The sequence below is a fragment of the Xyrauchen texanus genome, chromosome 50 (assembly GCF_025860055.1).
Source record: "Xyrauchen texanus isolate HMW12.3.18 chromosome 50, RBS_HiC_50CHRs, whole genome shotgun sequence".
Lineage (NCBI taxonomy): Eukaryota > Metazoa > Chordata > Actinopteri > Cypriniformes > Catostomidae > Xyrauchen > Xyrauchen texanus.
The window spans coordinates 21,778,521-21,804,760 of NC_068325.1; the positions used below are offsets into that span (position 1 = coordinate 21,778,521).

The following is a 26,240-nucleotide window of genomic DNA, read 5'->3' on the forward strand; positions in this document are numbered from 1 at the left end:
CTTTGGTGCAGGAAGGACTGGTGCACTTCACCAAATAGATGCCATCATGAGGAAGGAACATTATGTGGATATAATGAAGCAACATCTCAAGATATCAGCCAGGAAGTTAAACTCGGTCGCAAATGGGTCTTCCAAATGGACAATGACCCCAAGCATACCCCCAAAGTTGTGTCAAAATGGCTTAAGGACAACAAAGTCAAGGTATTGGAGTGGCATCACAAAGTCCTGACCTCAATCTGATAGTAAAGTTTCGGGCAGAACTGAAAAAGCATGTGTGAGCAAGGAGGCCGACAAACCTGACTCCGTTCTGTCTGGAGGAACGGGACAAAATTCCAGCAACTTATTGTGAGAAGCTTGTGGAAGGATACCAAAAACATTTGACCCAAGTTAAACAATTGAAAGGCAATGCTACCAAATACTAACAAAGTGTCTGTAAACTTCTGACCCACTGGGAATGTGATGAAAGAAATAAAAGCTGAAATAATTCATTCTCTCGACTATTATTCTGACATTTCACATTCTTAAAATAAAGTAGTGATCCAAACTGACCTAAGACAGGGAATGTTTTCTACAATTAAATTTTAATTTCTACAGGAATTGTGAAAAACTGAGTTTAAATTCATTTGGCTAAGGTGTATGTAAACTTCTGACTTCAACTGTAAATATAGCAAAGACCCTCAGAACCAGTGAATGAAATGAAGATCAGGAGTCAACGCTGAATCAATTGAAGAATCCTTCAATTGAAGTAGAAACACTAGATTTTGCGGCAATATTTATTTCTCGTAATGTCATGTGGAATCAGCATCACACTCTACTCAACACATTACATTACATGAATGAATAAATAAATACTAGTGTAATATTAGTGGCCTTTGTTAAAGACAAATACAATGCCACAAATCACAATGCTTTCTGAAACAAGTTTCAGTGGAAATGTTCTCCCTAGTTTGAACTGAGATGGGCACTGTAGAATAGCTGAAGCAGTAAGTCTGTGCTGACATAAAGCCTCTGAATGCAGTAGTAACAGCCAATTGGTGAGGTAGTTCAAGATGCGCATGCCGCTCAGTCTCAGAGGGGCGAGAACTGCACTGATGTGCTTTGTGAATGTGCGAGGAGCCAAAGACAGTCCGAAGGGCAGGACCCTTGGCCACCAAAAAGGCTGGCTGGATAACATTGGAGCATCCAAAAGAGTGGCTTTTTCCTTATCACTCATTTCTGCCCTGGAGCACCGCCATTGCGTGGAGTGCTTATCCAGCTTGTTCTGCTGCTGAGCAAGCTTGTCCTGCCAGTGCGGACATTTGTCAACACGTAAGGATGTACATGTTACTCGCTGGGCAGAGGTGTGCCGTTACCGCCTCCTCCACAGGGGATAATTGGGCATAACCGTTTTCTTTCCCGTGATCCACATTAAAGAGGATGGTGTCACAAGCGCACACAGAAAACTCAGCTTTCATGCTTGTCTGACGGCAGGATGGGTCTCTCACACAAGGAACACTTATATCACACAAATAGAATTGCTTTTTAAAGGATACTCTACACCTGCCGACGCACTGTGGAGAATCAGGATGCTGAGGTCCATTCACCAGCGAAGCGTCAAGCGGCGAGGTGGACTAATGTTTCCCGGAGCAGAGAGTCTTCTCACTGCCGTTAATATTCGGTCCACTGACTCGTGTGTATCCACGGTGAAGGGTAGATGGCTTCAAGACAAGAGATGATTGCTGTCTTGAAGGAAGAAATTCTGAGGAAATGGTGTCTGTGCACCTGTTTTTATAGCGGTCAGTTTCACGCCAAAACAGGCGGGGCTCAAACACCATAACCAATATTAGAATATTGCCGTTATTGTAGAGAGGTTTCAAATAGGTCGTGTATGAAGGCACTCCCATATCATGTCAAGTGGACGGAGTCGTAAGGGAACCTGATTTTCATAGACATATTTTCATCCACACTATAAAAGCTTCTAACAACAAAACTCATTCCATCTCTTGATGATCTCAGAGGTTTGACATTCAACAGCGACAATAAATACAATTCAATTATCTCTAAAAACTAGGGCCATTTCACAGCAAAACACTAGTTAGATGACTTGATTGGTTGAAACTCTTCCCACATGGAAGGCAGGCTTCTCTCCAGTGTGGATCTTCTCATGTCTTTTCAGGTGAGAGGACAGAGTGAATCTCTTGTCACAGTGTGAACACTTGTAAGGTTTTTCTCCAGTGTGAATCCTCTGGTGCTCTATCAAATGGCTGACTCTAGTAAAAGTCTTAACACAATCAAAACACATAAAATTCTTCTCACCGGTGTGTTTTCTGGTGCTGTTTTAAACCATCCAACCTTGCAAAACTCTTTCCACAATCAGAACACACATATGGCTTCTCCTTTGCATGAACTTTCAGGTGCTTCTTCAGGTCTTTTCGCACAATAAACCTTTTACCGCATTCATCACAGTTAAATGGCCTTTCTCCAGAGTGATAGCGTAGATGGTCACTGAGACTGCTTGCATAAGTGAAACACTTTCCACACTGATTACAAATGTGCGGTTTCTCTCCAGTGTGGATCCTCATGTGGACTTCAAAATCTCTTTTACTCGTGAAACAATTTCCACACTGATCACATGTGGGCAGCTTCTCTCCAGTGTGGAATTTCATATGAAGCTTAAGGTTTTCGTGACGTGAGAAACTATTTCCACACAGATGGCATGTGTACGGTTTCTCTCCTGTATGAATTCTTATGTGCCTGTCGCAAAGCCTTTTTAATGTAAAACTCATTCCACACTGATCACATGAGTGCGGTTTCTCTCCTGTATGGATTCTCACGTGTTCTTTAAGGTATCCTTTACGTGTGTAACTCTTTCCACACTGATTACAGGAGTGCGATTTCTCTCCAGTGTGGATACTCATGTGTTCTTTAAGGTATCCTTTACGTGTGTAACTCTTTCCACACTGATTACAGGAGTGCGGTTTCTCTCCGGTGTGGATTTTCATGTGTTCCTTAAGGTGTTTTTTACATCTGAAACTCTTTCCACACTGATCACATGAGTGCGGTTTCTCTCCAGTATGAACTCTCGTGTTCTTTAAGGTGTACTTTACGTGTCAAACTCTTTCCACACTGACTGCATGTGAAAGACTTCTTGTCTTCTGCTCTGTCAGTATTTTTCTGTGTGAACTTGTTTTCAGTCTGTGAAAGTATTTCCAGCTCTTGACTTTCCTCCTTCACTTCCATCATGTCTACAATGAACACATGAAATCAAAAATTTAAAAGAAAAGTGAAAAGCGCCAAGCAACAGATTCAAGTATCTATTTTTATGGGATTGTTGATGTGCTAAAGGTTATTTCTATTATTTTAATATAAAATCTGGTTATTAGTTACTTGAGAGCTCCAAAAACAACCACCAAATCTGTTGAACTTCTTGAAGCTCTAAAACCTTAAAGCTGCTGTAAGCGATTATTTCATGGAAAGGTACTCTTAAAATGTTCCTACTTCAGAGAGATATTAATTCAATCAGTGTTGTAAGATATCTCACTGGTCTCTGTGACCGCTCTAGACTCTGTAAACAGCAAACAAAAATGTGTCCGCAGATATTGAGACTTTCGACCTGTCAATCATTTTGCGTGTTCTCATATGGGGCTTTTCCACTGCAGAGTACAACTCGACTCTACTCTACTCCAGCTCGCTTTTTGGAGGGTTTTCCACTGTGGGTAGTTCCTGGTACCTGATACATTTTTAGTACCACCTCGATCGAGGTTCCAAGCGAGCCGAGTCGATAATAAATGTGATGTCAAAATCCTGCGGATCACTGATTGGTCAGGGAGAATCAGCACTACCAGCGTCGCTGGATTTCCGACACGCGACATCAACCCGCTAGTTTTAAAGTTAGTAACAGCGATAGTAGGATCATTTGTTCATGAGACTTTCGAATTGTAAAAAGAAGGTAGACCACGCCGTGGTCAATACACGAGGTGCAGACGATCCACTTGTTTGCGATGAGCAAAATGAAAAAGTCTCTCAGGAAGTGTCTCAGCTGTTGGCCACACACGGCTACCACCGGACCTACCAATAGTGTAGTTAAACAAGACTTAAGTGACTACAGAACCATCAAGGAAAAGTGGAAGTGGTTCGACCAAATGGATGCTATCTAGACCGGCGAGCAATGGGAGGGAGAGTGTCCTGGACTGGTGTTGACATACGATGGAGGATGGTACCTTTTGTTACTCTGCTTGAAAGCTTCACTTTATTTAGTTGAGCAGCTACTGGAAAGCTTCTAAAACAACCAGACCAATTTAACTGTTACACTTGTGTAAAATCACCATGCAACAACTGCTTTATGCAGCACAATGAGCTAGCAGCTAACAGCTAGCGCTCGTGTTATTGTTTTGGTCTGTTTGTGTCGTGTTTACAATGATGTCATGGCAGTAGAGGCGGCGCAACTATGACGATCATCCTATAATCCCACCTACATTGAGGCGGCACTAAACTGCAGTGGAAATGCAAGCTCAGAAAAGTAAAGCGAGTAGAGTGGAACCGTAACGTGCAGTGGAAAAGTGCCAACAATATTGTAGTTGCAGCGAATTATTGAGGCATAATGCCATTTTATGCCTTGTTGTTCATAACAACTGTGAGCTGAGGGTGCTATTTTGCTGCTGTTGTTGTTTTTTGCAACCGTTTCTGCATGATGTTTGTCTCAATAAAGCTAATTTGGAGAGCGGGTTTTGGAAAGAGGGGGCGTGGCTAATCAAACAGCTCAGTCTTGTGGAACTAGAACATCTAAAATCGCTTTCAGCACCTTTAATGTTCCTCAGAATCATTAATGAAGAATCAAGAATGAACACCAACCTATTAGTTCCTCAGTATCTTCATGTTTAATTCTGCAGACTTCTGGATCACTCATGATCTCACTCTCCTCTTTCACAAACTCCATCATTACTGATTTTAGTTGTTCGGTTTGTCTGGATGCAGATCTTTTCTTGTAGACTGATGGGAAGATTCACAGCATGATTATTATAGTTAATAATATAATAAAACAAGATAATGTAATATGCTCTTTACAGCCAATGACATCACAGGAAAGCAAACTGACCAATCAGTAAAATCATTCAGGCTGCTGCAGTAGATCCCCCAGTTTCATGCTAACAGCCATTCTGCCGCTTTTTATTTCAATGGTGTTTGGACCCTTTTCACAATATGCCTTATTTAACAATATACATCTAGCAAATCATTTTTATAAGTATTTTTTTATTCACTGCTGATAATAATAATAATGACATACCAACCATAATCAGCAATACAGCGATTGTTTCGTGACAAGACAAACCAATGTTATGACATCACAATCTGGTGTAAAAAAAATATGATTTATGTAAATCTTTACATGTATTTATTTATATCTACACTTTTATAAGAAATGTAAAATCATGGTTACTACCATATTAAATGACAGGTTTATAATTATGAAACAGGGAACAGCACTACTGTAAATATAATAATAAAGTTATTTGCATCTCTTGAGCTGTAGAGGGCGCTACAGGAAACAATGCCAATCACAAATGCTGAACACAAATGAAGTCTTTTTTTTAACTCAAAATTTTCCCTTTCAGATGTGAAAAAGGAAAGTTAGAGTAAAAATAAACACTTAAATATTTCAGTTTCTCACCCAAACCTATCATATCACTTTGGAAGATATAGATTTAAACACTGGAGTCTTATGGATTACTTTTTGGAGCTTCAAAGATCTGGTCACTATTCACTTGCATTGTATGGACCAACAGAGCTGAAATATTCTTCTAAAAATCTTTATTTTTGTTCAGCAGAAGAAAGTTTTCATTTAAAATGGTGCTCAAGTAAGAATGCAGCGACTGGACAGACTTCCTGTAGCCTGACACATCTGAGCACGTGCGTGATAAATAAACGTGTTTACAGACCTGAACACCAACTCAGAGATGTTCTTCAAAGTCTGTCACAGTCCAGATAACTCCGTAATCCATGTAAGAAAAACTGAGCCCTGTTGACAGAGGAAAGCATGAGCTTCTGAGTCTCGAATCCCTCCTTTCCTTTGTTTTTTCCTCCTCTGAAATCCGGGAGAGAGAGAGAGAGAGAGAGAGAGAGAGAGAGAGACCGCCTCTTAAAGCGACAGTACATGTATTAATCAAACCGTCACAATAATAACTTCAGGGATACAAATTATTTACTAGTAAAAATAACATGCAAGACATGAAATTAAAAAAATAAATCAATACATCCATGATAAAGGACTTCAAAACTCAATATAAAATCAGAGTTTTTGTGTGACAATTCAATAAAAACTGAAAGCTGCGGTGATAAAGTTATTCCCACACTCAAAGCACACATGATCCTTCTCATCAGTGTGTATTTTCTGGTGCACTTTCAAACTGTCCAGCCATGTAAAACACTTTCCACAGAACACACAAATGGTTTCTCCTTCCAGATGTTTCCTCAAGTCTCATATCACATTAAAATGTCTCAGTTTTATTGGCTTTTCTCCAGAGTGACAGTGTAGGTGATTTATCAGTCTGTATGGGGTTCCTCTGATTTTATCAAATGTATAGTTTTTACCCTTCGTATGTTTGGAATACAAATTCTAACTGTTGGAGCTACAAAAGTCTGATCACCATCCACTTGCATTATAAGGACCTACTGAGCTCAAATATTTTACTCTTTTTCTTCAAATGTGTTCAGCAGAAGAAAGGAAGTCACACACATCTGGGATGGCATGAGGGTGAGCAAATAATTAGAGAATTTTCATTTTTGGGTGAACTATCTCTTTATTATTGCTCCCTCACAACAAATTGCCCATGCTTTTACTTTAGTAATAATGCAGTAAACATGACTTTATTAACCATGTTAAATCTTGTAGTAATGTTTTCAAATACCATGTTTCATGAATGCTTTCTGTAGTAAAACAAGATTTTGTGATATTATGACAGCAATTTAATTTTATGGATGAACTAAATAAATTAGCCTGTAATTTGTTATTATAAATCCATTTGTGTTTCCCACATTATTATCATGAAACTTGATCTGCACCTGATTTTCTGCCTTATTGAATGCACCTGATCCCAACTGGTTAGAGATCGCTCTTATTTGGCAAGCATTCATCATAAAATATTTTTTGTATGTGTATCTGTCACATTTTCATTTCTGGAACAACACACAGTACACAATTATTAAAATAACATGTGCTATTTTCGCAAATGTCTTTATTTTAACGTTTTACACTGAACAATGCAGAAACAAGGCAAATGTAGTGCAACATGTTTGGCAAAACAAACGATCTGAGTATCACCACATCAACACATTTCAACCTAATAATATATACAGATTCATATTAGTACTGTTGGGTACAGGCGCAAGAATTAAAAGCAAATGTTCAACTAACCGGGAGAGAGAGAACAAAGCTTCAGAATTGATCCTGATACTTCTCATGTAAACAAAATATAAGAGAAGCACTAAATAGATTACTGGATACTCTTTATGAACACCATTTATCAATCAAATACTTGACACGCACCAATCACAAGGGAGAGGCACACGTGTGCTCAATAATGCAGAATTGAGCTTAATATTAGCAATGGCATTCTCTAATAAGAGTTGTATGGATTCTACCAAGCGCGCTCAATAAGGAATTCACACTAACAGACATAATTATGATAAAAAAAAACATAAGAGCATCTTATTTTTCACTAATAATTATGATGCATGCCACTTTTTAAACTCGTAGTAATTGAGATATATGCATTTAAAAATGTAATTGTTACACAGGACCATTTCAAAAGATAGTGAATTTAAAAGTGTGCTTAAATTCATAAAAGAATCTTAAAAGAAATGGTGACCATTTATGAGACCTGTACATGCCGATTAAACCTATTGATTAAATTCGACCCTTAAATCTTAATGTAGCCTATCGTTCATTTTTCCCAAGAATTTGACTGCATTAGTTAGTAAGTTTGTGGGCAAAACCAGAATGTTAGGGTGTAGTGACTATTTGAAACATTTGTCATGAGCCTGTTTGTTTATACATTTAAAAATTAAAATTTATAAAAATGTTGTGGTGATGAGGGTGTGGTTGAGCATTCTCTGAAGATGAGAATGGTAAGGATCATCACCTAGCAATGATGGTCTCTAAAAGCGGTTTGTCATCGCAGTGAGATTGAAGATGGGTTTTAAGAGTGAGCCAGACGCCAGTGAAGGGAGAGAGCTACATATGCGCACGCGCACACACACACAGACAGACACCATGTGCTGACAGTCCGCTGAAAGCAAGTTTTGTTGAGTTTAAAATAAATTACCTTTTTGAGTTGAATTTCACCATCTATCGCTTCCTCCTTGCACCACATCACAAATTTTGTTGCAGTGGTGCCGAAACCCGGGAATTCAAGGAGCAAGAACACTGCCATGAAGGCCTCACCTCTGGAGGAAATGTTTAAAACCCTTGCCAGCATCCTCCAGTCACAGCATCTGGCCCTCCTCGAGTTCATCACACTCCTCCAGGCCCAAGTGGAGCTTGCAACCGAAGGAGGGGGCTGCTGCTGTGACCCCCGCAACCACCCCGGCCCATGTTCCTCTGGTCAAGATGGGCCTCCAGAATGATCCAGAGGCTTTCCTGTAACTCTTTGAGTGACGGCAGGGGCATGCATTTGACCAAGCAGCCAGTGGTTGGTTTACTTGTTACCGCTGTTGTCCGGGGAGACCCAACTCGCAGCGCAGCAGTTGCCAGCAGAAACCTCCTGTTGCATGCCGATCTCAAGAAAGCCATCTTTCAAAGTGTCAGCAGGACACCAGAACAAGTGCCTACGCTTCCACTCATTGACCCTGGGCTGCACGGCCGGCCATTCGCCTTCACCCAACAGCTCCAGGATGCCTACCAGCGGTGGGTCCAGTGCCACCACCCAGAGTTGCAGCAAATGGCCATCCAGCTGACAAAGGACAATATGGCGGTGTATTCGAGAGCTGGTAGGCCCCTAGATCCTTTATTTTCTCTTCTCTCTCTTATTCCATCACTCTCTCTTCTGCCCTTCCTCTCATCCCTCCTCCTCCTCCTCAGAAAGGGGAGTACCCCCTCCCAAACCATCTCTGGGGACTGCACTACCTGCCGGTCTCCCCTGCCCCTCTCCGCTCTGACTCCCAGGTTGGTTGATCCGCTGCCACCGGGGCGGGCATGGAGCCTTGGGCCGGTCTGTTGGAGCTGCAATTCTGGGACCAATGCCTGGTGATTGAGGTGGAGGTGGGGATATTGGTTTGGGTCCTCGACACACCACAGGATGCCCCCGATCGAGCTGGCATGTACCGCATGCCCGTGCTTAAAAAAGCTAAGTGTGGAGGTGCCGGTTAGTTGCTGCTTCACAAATCCGCTAATATTGGGCATGAATTGGCTAGCGTTTTCCACTTTATTAAGAGAAATTTGTCCAGATGGGTCCTGTAACATAACTTCTCGTTCTGGGATTTGTGATGCACTGGCTGGAGAGGCAGCAGAACATCTATGTCCGCGTCAGGGAGGGGGGAGTCTCGACTACCCCAGCCATTAGAACCAAATCCCTGGTCAATCCCTGCAGGGGATTTCCCTCTGAAGCAGACATGAGACGAAACTCTTAGGCATGACTTCGGCCAAGTGAGAGGGATTTATGTCAGCGTCTTCACCTGACATTGCACTCACGCATCCATAATTTTCTATTATAAATGCCCAGTTGTATCGAGTGATGCAGGACGCTCAGACAAAGGAAGATACAACCCAGTTATTGATACAGAAGGGCCGTTAGGAAATGTTACTCCAGACTGTTCATTATAATCTGATGGCAGATCACTTTCACGGAAATGTTCACAGATGGTGTGCAGTATGCCGTGAATATCAGCTGGTGAATCTGCTGGCCACACCAAGAGCAGCTTTGCGCCTGCTTCAAATAATCGAGGTCCCCTTTAAAAGTCGAGTGATGCAGGACGCTCAGACAAAGGAAGATACAACCCAGTTATTGATACAGAAGAGCCGTCAGGAAATGATATTCCAGATGGCTCATTATAATCTGATGGCAGGTCACTTTCACGGGAATGTGCACAAATGGTATATGCAGTGAACGTCAGCTGATGAATCCGCCGACCACACCAAGAGCGCCTGCTTCCTATGATCGAGGTCCCCTTCAAAATAATTGGTATGGACCTCATTGGGCTATTAGAGTGGATGGCACGCGGGCATCACTTTGTGTTGGTTCTGGTGGACTATGCAATGTGATATCCAGAAGCAGTGCCTCTATGCAACATTTAAGCATGTTGTGTTGCAGAGGCACTCTACAGAATTTTCTCCCAAGTGGGGATTCCGAAAGAAATTCTCACTGATCAAGGCACTACTTTCATGTCACATACACTACACGAGCTGTAAGAATGACTGGGTATCAAATAGATTCTGACAAGCGTGAACCACCTGCCAATGGACGTCTTGGTCGAACGGTTTAATAAAACAATGAAAAACAGGATTTGTAAGTTAATTGGGATAAGTGGCTTGAACCCCTGTTATCAAAGTTCAAAGTTCAAATTTCAAAGTACCTTTATTGTCCCACAAGGGGAAATTGAATTTGCAGCAATGCTCAACATAAAACACATAACATACAACAACACTCACCAACAAAACCAACCAGCAAAGAAGGAATTCACATTAGCGCCCAATATACATAATGTATAATAAATAAATAAGTAAAATACAGGACACCGTCAAGTGCAAAAATGCAACTTGTGCAAGTTAATATGAAGTGCTAATTGCCATTAAGGTGCCTCACAGCTGCCGAAATGAAAGATATGTGCATCCTCTTTGTTCTGCATCTAGGAACTCGATAACGCCGCTCAGAGGGCAAAAGCTCAAACTCTGTTCTAAGGGGATGATCCTGTGAATGAGCTATAGCTCTAACTTTCCTCTGTACCTGTTTTATGTATAACTCCCCTGGTTGAGCCTGACTTCCCCTGGAAATCTTGCTCGCCACTTTGACCAGACTACCAAGTCTGTTTTTATTTGTCAGGGAGAGGCTTCCAAACCAAGCAGATATGCAGAAAGATAAAACCGATTCAATAAAAGCACGATAAAACAGAATCATCATGTCTGACGAAACATTAAAAGTATTCATTTTCCTAAGAAAGTACATTCTTTGTTGGAATTTCTTTGAGACAGCATCAACCAATGGTTCAAAACACAGTTTGTTATCTAGAATGACTCCAAGATATTTGTATGTCTCCACGGGCTCAATATCCACGCCCTTAATAACAGTGACTGTAGGGGAAGGTGGTGACCTGCGAAAGTCAATGATCATATCCTTAGTTTTAGATACATTCAGCTGTAAAGATGAACTATCACACCACTCTACAAAGTCACTAAGGACTGGCCCATGGTCCCGCTCATTCCCTGATAGCAAGCTGACAATAACAGAATCATCAGCAAACTTAAGTATGTATCTATCTTGGTACAAACTGCGACACTGGTTTGTATACATTATGTACAGGAGAGGAGACAGACAGCATCCTTGGGGGGAACCAGTAGATGTAAAAGTGACTTCAGATAGGGTGCTGTTTGCCCTCACCTGCTGAGATCTATCTGTTAAAAAATCCAATAACCAGCCCACCAAATTCAAATCCAGGTTAAAATCTGCAATCAGTCTCTCAGCGAGCAAAAGGGGCTGAATAGTGTTAAAAGCAGAAGTAAAATCAACAAATAAAAGTCTGACATGAGTTTTTGCTCTATCCAGATGGCTAAAAATAAAGTGCAGTAGTGTGATCACAGCATCCTCCACACCCCTGCCAGACCTATATGCAAACTGCAGTGGATCTAACTGATCTCCAACCTGCAGTAAGCCTCTTTGATAATTTTTTCAAAGCTTTTCATGACCAATGAGGTCAAGGCTACAGGTCTAAAATCATTCAAGGATTTTGGGGAGCTGCACTTGGCTAAAGGCACAATAATAGAATGCTTCCAACTTCTAGGAACTCTTTGTTGTGATAAGGACAAATTAAAAATGTACTGGAAGATAAGACAAGAGTTGATCTGCACATGTTCTTAATAATTGCCCACAAAAAAAAAAAGTTATTTGCAGATCAAAAGGTCCCGCAAGCCTCCACAGGGGTCTCCTGTTTGAATTATTGTGTCGGCATAAGCCTTGTGGTCTCTTAGATGTCCTGAGGGAAAATTGGGAGATGGGACCTTCAAAGAGCAAAAACTAAATTCAGTATGTTCTTGACCTGAGAGCAAATCTCCACACATTGGAGCAACTATCACAGGAGAATTTGCTACAGGCTCAAGAATGTCAGTCCTATCTGTATAACAGGGGATCTTGGCTATGGGAATTTACACTGGGAGAAAAAGTCCTTGTATTACTACCCACATGAAGCTCTAAATTACTCGCAAAGTCGCAAGGGTCCTTCAAGGTCACACAGCGATTCTGAGATATTGATTATGAGGTTAAACGAACAGATAGGGGTGGAGCATGGCAAATTTACCACCTCAACCTCTTTTTTCCCCCTTTTCTCCCCAATTTGGAATGCCCAATTCCCAATGCGCTCTAGGTCCTCGTGTGGCATAGTGACCGCAATCCGGGTGGCGGAGGAGGAATCTCAGTTGCCTCCACATCTGAGACAGACAATCCGCGCATCTTATCACATGGCTTGATGAGTGAGTTACCGTGGAGACCTAGCACGTGTGGAGGCCCACGTAGCGACGGTACCAGAAGTGAACTTAAAAGCTATTCGTGGCACACCGTTTTTTTACAGAGACCAACTCTCACCACTGCAAATCACGGACATGGCCCGGTTGCAAAGAGAATTCTCTGACATGTTCTCACCCCTTCCCGGTCATACGAACCTCACAAAACACCATATTGAAACAACCCCAGGGGTAGTGTTATGCAGTCGTCCATTCCGATTACCCGAGCACAAGAATGAAAGGCCATGCTCCATATGGAGGGTTATAGAAGGATCTCACAGTGGTGCTGGTTACCCAAGAAATGCGCAACTGAATGGGTGGAAGTATGGTATCAGGGGTCATGTGCAGGTGCGTCCCCAAATTAATAAGAACGCAGCGGTTGTGGCCTGCCCGAGACCCAAAACAAAAATGGAGATGTCTTGCTATAATAGAAGGTTTGTGCCTAATTATACGAAAGTCACCAGTCTGCTGACAAATCTTGGGGGCGCAGATGGCTGTTGCGGACTTCCTCCATTTCCTCCAGAAATGTGTGTGTGTGTGTGTGTGGGGGGGGTGTTGAGCACCAGCTTGTGAATGGAGAGTGAGATCAGGAGATGAGAACAGTAAGGATCATCACCTGGCAAAGATTGTCTCTAACAGCTGTTTGTAAACACTGTGAGAGTGGAGATGGGTTTTAAGAAGCGAGCCAGATGCCAGTGAAGGGAGAGAGAGCACACACACTCTCACTCTCTCTCTCTCTCTCACACGATCGTCAAGAGCACCAAATTTCTTGGTGTTCACCTGGCGGAGAACCTCACCTGGTCCCTCAACACCAGCTCTATCACCAAGAAAGCCCAGCAGCGTCTCTACTTTCTTCGAAGGCTGAGGAAAGCACATCTCCCAACCCCCATCCTCACTACATTCTATAGAGGGACTATTGAGAGCATCCTGAGCAGCTGCATCACTGCCTGGTTTGGGACTTGCACCGTTTCGGACCGCAAAGCCCTGCAGAGGATAGTGAGGACAGCTGAGAAGATCATTGGGGTCTCTCTTCCCTCCATCAAAGACATTTACAAAAAACACTGTATCCGCAAAGCAACCAGCATTGTGGACTGACCCCACACACCCCTCACACAAACTCTTTACCCTCCTCCCGTCTGGCAAGAGGTACCGAAGCATTCGGGCCCTCACGGCCAGACTGTGTAACAGCTTCTTCCCCAAGCCATCAGACTCCTCAATACTCAGAGACTGGTTTGACACACACACGTGTCCTGAGTTGCACTTTAATAACTGTCACTTTATAACTGTCTGCTACCTCAATAACTGCTATGTGCATAGAACATTATCTCATAGTATGTTATGTTTACATTTTTAGAAACTGTCATCTTTTTGCACTACTGAGTACTGGTCGGCGCTGCACTGTCTATTGTCCTGTTCATTGTCAGTAATTTGTTGTACTGTCCTGTACTTTTTGCACATGTTTGCACATGCACTTTATATAGGTATATATAGGTAGTTTATATAGGTATTTTATTCCGTTGTGTAGTCTCATGTGGTCCTATGTTGGTCCTGTTGTTTTTATGTAGCACCATGGTCCTGGAGGAACGTTGTCTCGTTTTGCTGTGTACTGTACTAACTGTATATGGTTGAAACGACAATAAAAACCACTTGACTTGACACACACACAGAACATGGGCTGAAAGTCAGCTACAAGCGAGTTTTGTTGAGTGTAATATACATTTCCTTTTTGAGTTGAATTTCACCATCTCCTGCTTCCTCCTCGCACCCATCAGAAACTTTGTTACATTTTGGTTGCCTTTAAAAACTTTAATGTCTGCAAAACAGCAAATTATGTTTTGTGTGTGTACTGGGGACATTTAAAGTTTAATACAGTTGCCCCCCCTACAAACACATGGCCCAACCCTGGAGTTAAAATGGTCTAGAAATGCCTCTTTAAATAATTGACATTAAAGCTCCCTATTCAAGCAAAAATCAGCACAAGTCCCGTTTTGACAGGCATGAACAAAAACCTGACATATTTTCCTCAACACTGTAAAAGCTTTTAACAACAAAATGTATTCAGTCTGTTGATGATCTCATAGGTCTAACTTTGAACAGTGACAATAAATAAAATTCAATTCTCTCTACAAGACTTGCGCTATTTCACAGCAACACTCTAGCTAGATGACTTGATTGGTCGAAATTCTTCCCACATGGAGGGCAGTGGTACGGTTTCTCTAGTGTGGATCTTCTCATGTCTTTTCAGGTGAGATGACAGAGTGAATCTCTTGTCACAGTGTGAACACTTGTAAGGTTTTTCTCCAGTGTGGATTCTCTGGTGCTCTATCAAATGGCTGATTCTAGTAAAAGTCTTAACACAATCAAAACACATATAATTCTTCTCACCGGTGTGTGTTTTCTGGTGCTGTTTCAAAGTGTCGACTCGTGAAAAACTCCTTCCACAATCAGAACACACATATGGCTTCTCCTTTGCATGACCTTTCAGGTGCTTCTTCAGGTCTTTTTGCACAATAAACATTTTACCACATTCATCACAGTTAAATGGATTTCCTCTAGTGTGAAAGCGTCTTAGATGATCACTGAGACAGCTTGCATAAGTGAAACTCTTTCCACACTGATCACATGAGTGCGGTTTCTCTCCAGTATGAATTCTCATGTGTTCTTTAAGGTGTCCTGTACGTATGAAACTCTTTCCACACTGACTGCATGTGAAAGACTTTTCGGCTTTTGCTCTATCGGTTTTTTTCTGTGTGAAATTGTTTTCAGTCTGTGAAAGTATTTCCAGCTCTTGACTTTCCTCCTTCAATTCCATCAGGTCTAAAATGAAATCATCAAAAATAAAATGGAGAAATTAAAAGAAAAGTGAAAAGCACCAAGCAACAGACTTGAGTATCTATTTTTATGGGATTGTTGATGTGCTAAAGGTTTCTATTATTTTAATATAAAATCTGGTTATTAGTTACTTGAGAGCTCCAAAAACAACCACCAAATCTGTTGAACTTCTTGAAGCTCTAAAACATTAAAGCTGCTGTAAGCGATTATTTCATGTAAAGGTACTCTTAAAATGTTCCTACTTCAGAGAGATATTAATGAAATCAGTGTTGTAAGATATCTCACCAGTCTCTGTAACTGCTCTAGACACTATAAAGAAAACAAAAATGTGTCCGCAGACAACAAGGCTTTCGACCCATCAATCATTTTGTGCGTTCTCATATTATTGTAGCTACAGCTAATTATTGAGTCTTAATGCCATTTTTATGCCATGTTGTTCATAAGAGTTGTCAGCTGAGGGAGCTATTTTGCTGCTGTTGTTTTTGACAACCGTTTCGCATTATGATGGTCTCAATAAAGCTCATTTTGTATCTTTGGAAAGAGGGGGCGTGGCTAATCCAATGGCTCAGTTTCAACGAAGTAGAACATCTAAAATCGCTTACAGCACCTTTAATGTTCCTCAGAATCATTAATGAAGAATCAAGAATGAACACCAACCTATTAGTTCCTCAGTATCTTCATGTTTAATTCTGCAGACTTCTGGATCACTCATGATCTCACTCTTCTCTTTCACAAACTCCATCATTACTGATTTTAGTTGTTCGGTTTGTCTGAATGCAGATCTTTTCTTGTAGACTGATGGGAAGATTCACAGCATGATTATTATAGTTAATAATATAATAAAACAAGATAATGTAATATGCTCTTTACAGCCAATGACATCACAGGAAAGCAAACTGACCAATCAGTAAAATCATTCAGGCTGTTGCAGTAGATCCCCCAGTTTCATGCTAACAGCCATTCTGCCGCTTTTTATTTCAATGGTGTTTGGACCCTTTTCACAATATGCCTTATAAAAATGATTTGCTAGATGTATATTGTTAAATAAGTATTTTTTTATTCACTGCTGCTAATAATAATAATGACATACCAACCATAATCAGCAATACAGCGATTGTTTGGTGACAAGACAAACCAATGTTATGACATCACAATCTGTTGTAAAAAATATGTATTTATATACAGGTGAAACTCGAAAAATTAGAATATTGTGCAAAAATTCATTAATTTCAGTAATTCAACTTAAAAGGTGAAACTAATATATTATATAGACTCATTACAAGCAAAGTAAGATATTTCAAGCCTTTATTTGATAATTTTGATGATTATGGTGATTAAAATTAGAATATTGTGAAAAAGGTTCAGTATTGTAGGCTCAAAGTGTCACACTCTAATCATCTAATTAATCCAAAACACCTGCAAAGGGTTCCTGAGCCTTTAAATGGTCTCTCAGTCTGGTTCAGTTGAATTCACAATCATGGGGAAGACTGCTGACCTGACAGTTGTGCAGAAAACCATCATTGACACCCTCCACAAGGAGGGAAAGCCTCAAAAGGTAATTGCAAAAGAAGTTGGATGTTCTCAAAGTGCTGTATCAAAGCACATTAATAGAAAGTTAAGTGGAAGGGAAAAGTGTGGAAGAAAAAGGTGCACAAGCAGCAGGGATGACCGTAGCCTGGAGAGGATTGTCAGGAAAAGGCCATTCAAATGTGTGGGGAGCTTCACAAGGAGTGGACTGAGGCTGGAGTTACTGCATCAAGAGCCACCACACACAGACGGGTCCTGGACATGGGCTTCAAATGTCAAACGTCTTACCTGGGCTAAAGAAAAAAGAACTGGTCTGTTGCTCAGTGGTCCAAAGTCCTCTTTTCTGATGAGAGCAAATTTTGCATCTCATTTGGAAACCAAGGTCCCAGAGTCTGGAGGAAGAATGGAGAGGCACACAATCCAAGATGCTTGAAGTCCAGTGTGAAGTTTCCACAGTCTGTGTTGGTTTGGGGAGCCATGTCATCGGCTGGTGTTGGTCCACTGTGCTTTATTAAGTCCAGAGTCAACGCAGCCGTCTACCGGGACATTTTAGAGCACTTCATGCTTCCTTTAGCAGACAAGCTTTATGGAGATGCTGACTTCATTTTCCAGCAGGACTTGGCACCTGCCCACACTGCCAAAAGTACCAAAACCTGGTTCAATGACCATGGTATTACTGTGCTTGATTGGCCAGCAAACTCGCCTGACCTGAACCCCATAGAGAATCTATGGGGCATTGCCAAGAGAAAGATGAGAGACATGAGACCAAACAATGCAGAAGAGCTGAAGGCCACTATTGAAGCATCTTGGTCTTCCATAACACCTCAGCAGTGCCACAGGCTGATAGCATCCATGCCACGCCGCATTGAGGCAGTAATTAATGCAAAAGGGCCCAAACCAAGTATTGAGTACATATGCATGATTATACTTTTCAGAGGGCCGACATTTCTGTATTTAAAATCCTTTTTTTTTTTTTTTATTGATTTCATGTAATATTCTAATTTTCTGAGATTCTGAATTTGGGGTTTTCATAAGCTGTAAGCCATAATCATCAAAATTATATCAAATAAAGGCTTGAAATATCTTACTTTGCTTGTAATGAGTCTATATAATATATTAGTTTCACCTTTTAAGTTGAATTACTGAAATTAATGAACTTTTGCACGATATTCTAATTTTTCGAGTTTCACCTGTATATCTACACTTTTATAAGAAATGTAAAATCATGGTTACTACCATATTAAATGACAGGTTTATAATTATGAAACAGGGAACAGCACTACTGTAAATATAATAATAAAGTTATTTGCATCTCTTGAGCTGTAGAGGGCGCTACAGGAAACAATGCCAATCCACAGTCCGTGTTGTAGTTAAAAGGCAGAGACATTGAAAAAGAGTTGCGACACCTCCATAGACTTCCATTGTAATCTAAGAATGTGGATGTAACGCGTTTTTATGGGCCGACCAATAGTTCCCAACATTGTCTAGTTCCAACGTGAAACCGCATTCATTTTCAGTGTTTCCGAAGCACTCTCGCTGATATGTGAGAAATGACTGATTTTTTTTTTTCATATTCCAAGCATTAGTGGATCTCTTATCAATTTAGTCAATAGTGCATTTTATGTAGCCTGCTTTAGTTAAAGTTTATCGTAACATAATAGATCGTTATATACTAAATGCAATTAGCAATCTTCCAATACACCTGATTCAAATGACTTGGTTGTCATCAAGCTATACAGAAGTCTGATAACGACCCATTCATTTGAATCAGGTGTGTTGGAAGAGGGAAACATATCAAACATCTAGAACTACAAATAACAGGAGTGGAAGAACAACCTTTACCCTCTCACTGGACATATTGTATAATAAAATACGTTATTGAATCCAACTGGTTGCCTTGTATATTCTGTACTATTGACTCCTATCTTGGCTTAAATTGAGCAGTTGCTGGTGTGATTGATATTTAGATTGGATATAACTTGTCATTGAATCGAGTACAATAACTGCAAGTACCGTCAACGTAGTATATTGTAATGTGGGCTAATTCATTAATTAACGTGTTTAACGAGTCCCATTTACATATAGTCTAACGTTCAATTTAAAGTAAAACAATAGTCCTCAGTAAGCTACAATACGGTAGCTAGCGTAGCCATTTCTAGCTCTGCTTCACAATACTGCTGCCTAGTAATACGGTAATATAATGTAAATAATAATAAAGCAGACATTTAAATGATACAACACACCAGTAACCGGACATTGTGTTAATACACCGAAAATTGCTGTAAATCTAGTTGGTGCTGCTATCTTTCCCGCCGAAAACCATTCAAACTAGTTGACAGCGCGGATTTGTTTGGAAATATTGAGAGCTACATGAACCACGTGATCGGGTGTCGGCGCGATCGAAGAGTGTCGCAACTCTCCTTTTCAATGGCTCTGGTTAAAGGGACAGTTCACCCAAAAATGAAAATTCTCTCATAAATTACTCAGATTCATGCCATCCCAGATGTGTATGACTTACTTTCTTCAGCAGCACACACATTAAGATTTGTAGATCAATATTTAAGTCCCCTTTTTAACTCTAAATCTCCTCTTTCACATCTGAAAGTGGACATATAGAGCTGAAATATTCTTCTAAAAATCTTTATTTTTGTTCTGCAGAAGTCAGTCAGATATCTGGGGTGCATTTTCATTTAAAATGGTGCTCAAGTAAGAATGCAGCGACTGGGACAGACCTCCTGTAGCCTGACACATCTGAGCATGTGCGTGATAAATAAACGTGTTTACAGACCTGAACACCAACTCAGAGATGTTCTTCAAAGTCCGACACAGTCCAGATAACTCAGTAATCCATGTAAGAAAAACTGAGCCCTGTTGACAGAGGAAAGCATGTGCTTCTGAGTCTCGAATCCCTCCTTTCCTTTGTTTTTTCCTCCTCTGAAATCCGGGAGAGAGAGAGAGAGAGAGAGAGAGAGAGAGAGAGAGAGAGAGAGAGAGAGAGAGAGAGAGAGAGAGAGAGAGAGAGAGAGAGAGAGAGAGAGAGAGAGACCGCCTCTTAAAGCGATAGTACATGTATTAATCAACCCATCACAATAATAACTTCAGGGATACAAATGATTTACAAGTATAGTAAAAAGAACATGCAAGACATAAAAGAAAAAAAATAATCCATACATCCATGATAAAGTACATTGTTTTAACTCAATATAAAATCAGAGTTTTTGTCTAAAAATTCAATAAAAACTGAAAGCTGCTGTGATAAAGTTATTCCCAAACTCAAAGCACACATGATCCTTCTCATCAGTGTGTATTTTCTGGTGCACTTTCAAACTGTCCAGCCGTGTAAAACACTTTCCACAGAACACACAAAGGGTTTCTCCTTCCAGATGTTTCCTCAAGACTCATATCACATTAAAATGATGATTTATAAGTCTGTATGGGGTTCCTCTGATTTTCTCAAATTAATTATTTTTACCCTTAGTATGTTTGTGATGTTCAGAAAGAAACTAAATTATCGTTACTCATAAAGATGAAACGTTTAGGCATGTGTCAAACAGGACATACATCTATTCCAGTCCTACCTGCACCACACAATACTTTTATATGGATGACTGTCTACTTGCAAGTTCTCATCAAAATTAGATGTATGCAAATATAACTTGAACTGTAAGAGCAAAAAACTGGATCTAATTGCAGATTTAAAGGGATATAATTTTCTCACCCTCATGCCATCTCAGATGTGTATGACTTAATTTCTTTTTAGGGGAGGTTAGGGGAGACAAGGGATACAAATGCAGAAATTACAGTTCAAAAGGATTTATTAACAAAGTTCTCAGGGCAATAATGTGAATGGTGGTGGCGTAGTGGGCTAAGGCACATAACTGTTAATCAGAAGGTCGCTGGTTTGATCACCACAGTCATCACCATTGTGTCCTTGAGCAAGGCACTTAACTCCAGGTTGCTCTGGGGGGATTGTCCCTGTAATAAGTGCACTGTAAGTCTCTTTGGATAAAAGCATCAGTCAAATGCATAAATATAAATATATAAATATAATATGGCACACCCGGTGCCTGATGCAGAAGGCAAAGTCAGACGAGCCACTATGGGCTAATGGATGAGTGTGTCCGTATGCGGGGTGTGTGTGTGTGTGTTGTGGAAATCAGGAGCAATCCGAAGAGAGTCCATTGAAGCTGGTGTGGTGTGAAGCAAAGTCCAGAAGATACACTCCACCAAGACATCAGAGACAGAGGAATCCTCCTCCACAGGAACTGGCAAGGGTGATGGCAAACTGGACGGTAACTGCACCTCTACAGACAGGCAACCAACAGACACACGAGCAAGCTACAACTAGACAAGAGAGCACAGTTAACAGACAATGCAAACAATACCTTCACGTTGGACAGTCACAGTAACAATCAATGATCCAACCTTGAACATGACACACAAGGGGATTTAAATAAGCAGGGAACAAACAAGTGACAGGTAAACTTTATGACGGTTGTCATGATCAGCATTTCCATGGAAACGCTGATTCCACACGTCAGCGGAACCTGATACACACAAAACAAACAGACAGGGAACAATGATGGCATGGCCCTCGTCAGACAAAAAATGTCAGGTGTGGGGGTTGACTCATTGGCCAGGCGTGGATGATGGCCCGTTGGCCGTGGCAGGCAGGCAGCCAATGCCCAAACCTGCCACGGTCACTGAGGCCATTTCAATGCCAACAGTCACTGAGGCGTGGATATAAGCTTTGACAGGGAAACAGTGACCGTTGGTGCTGAGCCATTGTCCAGACCTGCTACAGCCAACGAGCTAGCACTGACAGCAGCAGGGAAATGACCTCCATGGCTGGGGAAGCTGGCAGAGGAGTAGGTGTTTGGCTCCACTTCCTCCTCCCCCGGGTGGTGAATGGTTCAACTCACCCACTCAGCAGCCTCTCCAGTGAGGCCCATGATGATGTAAGCCACCTTCAATTTCTCAATTGGAAAGGCAGAGCACACTAGTACAAAAAGGTGAGACAGGATCCCTCACCTGAGAACGGAGCAGGAGGGAGGATGTGTGCCTCTGGGCGGCAAGAGGCGTGGGGAGCCGACGAAACTGATGGGAAGCAGATATTTGATATTGGTGTCATCCAAGCAGAGCTTCTCGCTGAGAAAGGGTGGAGCAAAGAGATGAATCCTCCGCTGGGTCCGTGTTCTGTCAGTTGATTCTGTCAGGGGGGTGAAGGGAGACAAGGGACCCAAACGCAGAGATGACAGTTCAAAAGGATTTATTAACACAATGTTCTCAGGTCAATGTCAAGGTACAACCGGTGCCGGCTGCAGAAGGTAACTGCACCTAGTACATACACACGAGCAAGCTACAATCACACCAGAGAGCACAGATAACATAGACAGCAAACAATATCTTCACATTGGACAGTCACAGTAACAAACAATGATCCGCACTCGGACATGACACACGAAGGGGATTTAAATAAGCAGGGAAAAAATAAGGGTGCCGCTAAGCTGACATTGTAATGTTCAGCGTTCCCATGGAAACAAATGGCGTTACAATGGAAATGCTGAATCCGCGTGCCAGCATCACCTGAAACAAATAAGGCAAAACAGACAGGGAATGATGATGGCACAGCCCTCCTCAGACAAAAACGCAACCTGGCAAGGTGACAGGGCCGTGACATCACCGGAGAGTGCCCGGTGGTCCCAGACAACCAGACCGGCTCTCACAAAATAATGAGGTGGGCCGATACTGCCATGGTCCTGTCAGGCAGAACCCAAAATTGACAAGGTGATCGGACATTAAATTAATGTCTTCTAAAGCAAAAAACTATCTCTTTCGGTGCGAAAAAGATCAATATTGAAGAACATTTTAACTCTAAACCATCGCTTATGGTAAGCAGCCCTATACACATTCATCCTGTGTCATTACAATGCTTTCACTACAAGTATCATGGTTAAAATATGGTTACTACTAAAACTATGGTAAGATTTGTGGATATGGTTTTACTATGAATATCATTGTTCAACTATGGTTATTGTACTAAAATAAAGTTTTTCTTTCTTTTTATTTGTGAGGAAATGCACAACTATTGCAAGGGAATGGGGAAGAGTTTTATAGAAAAAAGATGCAATGAAAGAAAATGGTCTTACGGTTTATATACTGTAGACTCCAATAATAACTCCAAAGAATTCTGTATTTGTAAATGTATATTTTGTATAAATAAAACAATGAGTGTGCTGTGTTTAATAAGGAGTACACTTATTCATTTTTAAATATTTGGGATTTTAAAAACAAAAGTTGAAAATAAGTTGATTGTATCAATATCGTTTCAACGTCAGGTATGCAAACCAATTAGACCATGTCAAATGAATAATGAGTCAACAACTTCTAGAAGATCAGCATTTATTTTTGCATCTCTAGACCTGCCAGCTCCAGTTCTACTTAATGTGGCTTAGACATTAGAGCAATTTCCCATGTTATTATCACAAAACCCGTGCCTAATTGAATGCACCTGAGCTCAACTGGTTAGAGATCGCTCTTATTTGGCAAGCATTCGTAATGAAATATTTTTTGTATGTGTATCTGTTATGTTTTTATTTCTGGAACAACATACAGTACACAATTATTAAAATAACATGAGGTCTTTGATTGAATGTTTTGCCCTGTACAATGCAGAAACAAGACAAATGAAGCGACTCTGATGAAATGGCATGCAGGAACAGATGTTATGAATACACTTAAAAATATAAAATTGGAACCCTTATAAACCACCTCAAAACACCCTAAATAAATGCTTTACCTTCAGTGAGAAAGGATCTTATACATTAAGATCAACACATCAACTCATTTCAACCTAATAACATATACAGATTAATATTAGTACTCTGGGTACAGGCGCAAGAATAAAAAGCAAATTAAAGCTTACGTTGACTGTTCTGCAGGTACTACCTCCTCCTTGCCCATCCTTTACCCATTACTTTGGTGCCGAGGCCTGGGAAGGAGGAGGGATGAGCTCTCATGTAGTCCTGAGCGCTGCCGTCTGCCAAGGGAGTCGCCGCTGCCGGCCGCCGTGAATCAGAGGAACCGCTGCCATCCGCCAGGACAGGGAGGAGCCGTTCCGTCCGGCAGGGGTTGGAGGACTCGCTGCCGTCCGCCAGGGGAGGAGCGGCTGTCGTCCGCCAAAGGGCGGAGGAGTGGTTGAGGACCAGGCAACAGCATGTCCGGGGACTGGCAAGCAAGTTTTTCTGTCTCTCTCCTCTTTCTCTAGGTGTCTCCGAATTGCCCTTGCCCTCTCCCTCTCCCCCTCCCCGTCTCTCCCCCAGGTTCCCAGGAGGCAAGATGGACCACCGGCTGGCGGAACGGCCAGAAGGGCAGTGTCTCCCCTCCTTTAATTCTTAAAAGAATCTTGGCACTGGTGACAATTTGCGAGACCTGTACATGCTGATTATAGCCAACTGATCAAATTGTAACCTAAAATATTAATGTAGCCTATCGTTCATTTTACCCAAGAATTTTACTGCATTAGTCATTCTAAAGAACAGCATGGCAACGTGACAAAGTTTGTGGGCAAAACAAGAATGCTGGGGTGTAGTGACTAATTGAAACATTTGTCATGAGGCTGTTTTAAAAAAAAATATATATATATATATATTTTTACTCAAATTTGTTGAATCTTTGGTTGCCAAATATTAAAACAGCAAATTATGTTTTATGTGTGTACAGGGGACATTTAAGGTATAATACAGTTGCACCCCTACAAGCACACACAGCCCCACCCTGGCCTCCACAGCTGAAAATGGTCTAGAACCACACCTACAAATAAACCACACCTATCAAGTAAGAACAGCACACATCCTGGCTTGACATATTTTTGTGGACATTTCAAACAGTAGAAAAATTGGCATGAACAAAAACTTGATTTTCATAGACATATTTTCCTCCACACTGTAAAAGCTTCTAACAAAAAATGCATTCAATCTCTTGATGACCTCATAGGTTTAACTTTCAACAGCGACAATAAATCTCTACAAACATTTTACAGCAACACACTGGTTAGATGACTTGATTGGTCGAAACTCTTCCCACATGGAGGGCAGTGGTACGGTTTCTCTCTAATGTGGACCTTCTCATGTCTTTTCAGGTAAGATGACAGAGGGAATCTCTTGTCACAGTGTGAACACTTGTAAGGTTTTTCTCCAGTGTGGATTCTCTGGTGCTCCATCAAATGGCTGATTCTAGTAAAAGTCTTAACACACTCTAAACACATATAATTCTTCTCACCGGTGTGTGTTTTCTGGTGCTGTTTCAAATGGTCCACTCGTGAAAAACTCTTTCCACAATCAGAACACACATATGGCTTCTCCTTTGCATGAACTTTCAGGTGCTGCTTCAGGTCTTTTTGCACAATAAACATTTTACCACATTCATCACAGTTAAATGGATTTCCTCTAGTGTGAAAGCGTCTTAGATGATCACTGAGACAGCTTGCATAAGTGAAAGTCTTTCCACACTGATCACATGAGTGCGGTTTCTCTCCAGTGTGGATTCTCATGTGTTCTTTAAGGTGTCCTGTACGTTTGAAACTCTTTCCACACTGACTGCAGGTGAAAGACTTTTTGGCTTCTGCTCTGTCACTACTTTCCTGTGTGAAATTATTTTCAGTCTGTGAAAGTATTTCCAGCTCTTGACTTTCCTCCTTCACTTCCATCAGATCTACAACAAACATATGAAATCATCAATTATTAAATGGAGAAATGTGAAATTAAAGAAAAGTGAAAAGCAGAAAGCAGTAGACTCAAGTATATATTTGTATGTGATTGTTGATGTGCTAAAGGTTATTTCTATTATTTTAATATAAAATCTAGTTATTTGTTACTTGAGAGCTCCAAAAACCATCCGAAAAGTTACTCTTAAAATATTCCTACTACCAGAGAGATATTAATGAAATGAGTGTTGTAAGATATCTCAACGGTCTCCGAGACAGCTCTTGAATCTGTAAACAACAAACAAAAATGTGTCCGCAGACAACAAGGCTTTTGACCCGTCAATCATTTTGTATGTTCTCATAGAACTGTAGTTGCAGTGAATTATTGAGTGTTAATGACATTTTTATGCCATGTCATTCAAAAAAGTTGTCAGTTGGGGGCGCTATTATGATGCTGTTGTTTTTAACAACAGTTTCTGCATGATGTCGGTCTCA

The 26,240-nt window shown here is 41.0% G+C and overlaps 2 protein-coding genes across 6 annotated transcripts in view; both read right to left on the reverse strand.

Annotated features, from left to right (window-relative positions):
• Positions 1-766: 766 nt before the first annotated feature.
• The window catches only part of LOC127641368 (gastrula zinc finger protein XlCGF57.1-like), an 88,101-nt gene continuing 62,627 nt past the window's right edge, over positions 767-26,240 (reverse strand). For 2 of the 4 annotated variants that reach the window (XM_052124339.1, XM_052124340.1), the window contains exons 2-3: positions 4,831-4,968; positions 767-3,224 (exon numbers count right to left, since the gene is read on the reverse strand). In XM_052124339.1, the coding sequence (XP_051980299.1) occupies positions 2,292-2,981 (690 nt within the window). In that variant the 5' untranslated portion in view covers positions 2,982-3,224; positions 4,831-4,968 and the 3' untranslated portion in view covers positions 767-2,291. Of the gene's footprint in view, positions 3,225-4,830; positions 4,969-5,915; positions 6,056-26,240 lie in introns of those variants that run through there. The other 2 variants (XM_052124338.1, XM_052124341.1) reach the window with 2 other exon arrangements.
• On the reverse strand, positions 13,916-19,978 carry LOC127641367 (zinc finger protein 480-like). 2 transcript variants are annotated; one of them, XM_052124337.1, is made up of 3 exons: positions 19,830-19,978; positions 16,172-16,309; positions 13,916-15,499 (listed from the first exon to the last, which is right to left on the reverse strand). In XM_052124337.1, exons 2-3 carry the CDS (start codon positions 16,257-16,259, stop codon positions 14,838-14,840), a joined length of 750 nt encoding a protein of 249 aa, XP_051980297.1. In that variant the 5' UTR covers positions 16,260-16,309; positions 19,830-19,978; the 3' UTR covers positions 13,916-14,837. The 2 variants fall into 2 exon arrangements, with proteins under 2 accessions (XP_051980297.1, XP_051980296.1); XM_052124336.1 differs by lacking the exon at positions 19,830-19,978 and adding an exon at positions 16,416-16,701.

What these genes read in the sequence shown, in the direction of transcription:
- LOC127641367 (XM_052124336.1), bottom strand. An exon ending in AGATACTGAGGAACTAATAG is followed by an intron (nt 15,500 to 16,171) that starts GTTGGTGTTCAT and finishes ATTTCATTTTAG; the next exon opens with ACCTGATGGAATTGAAGGAG.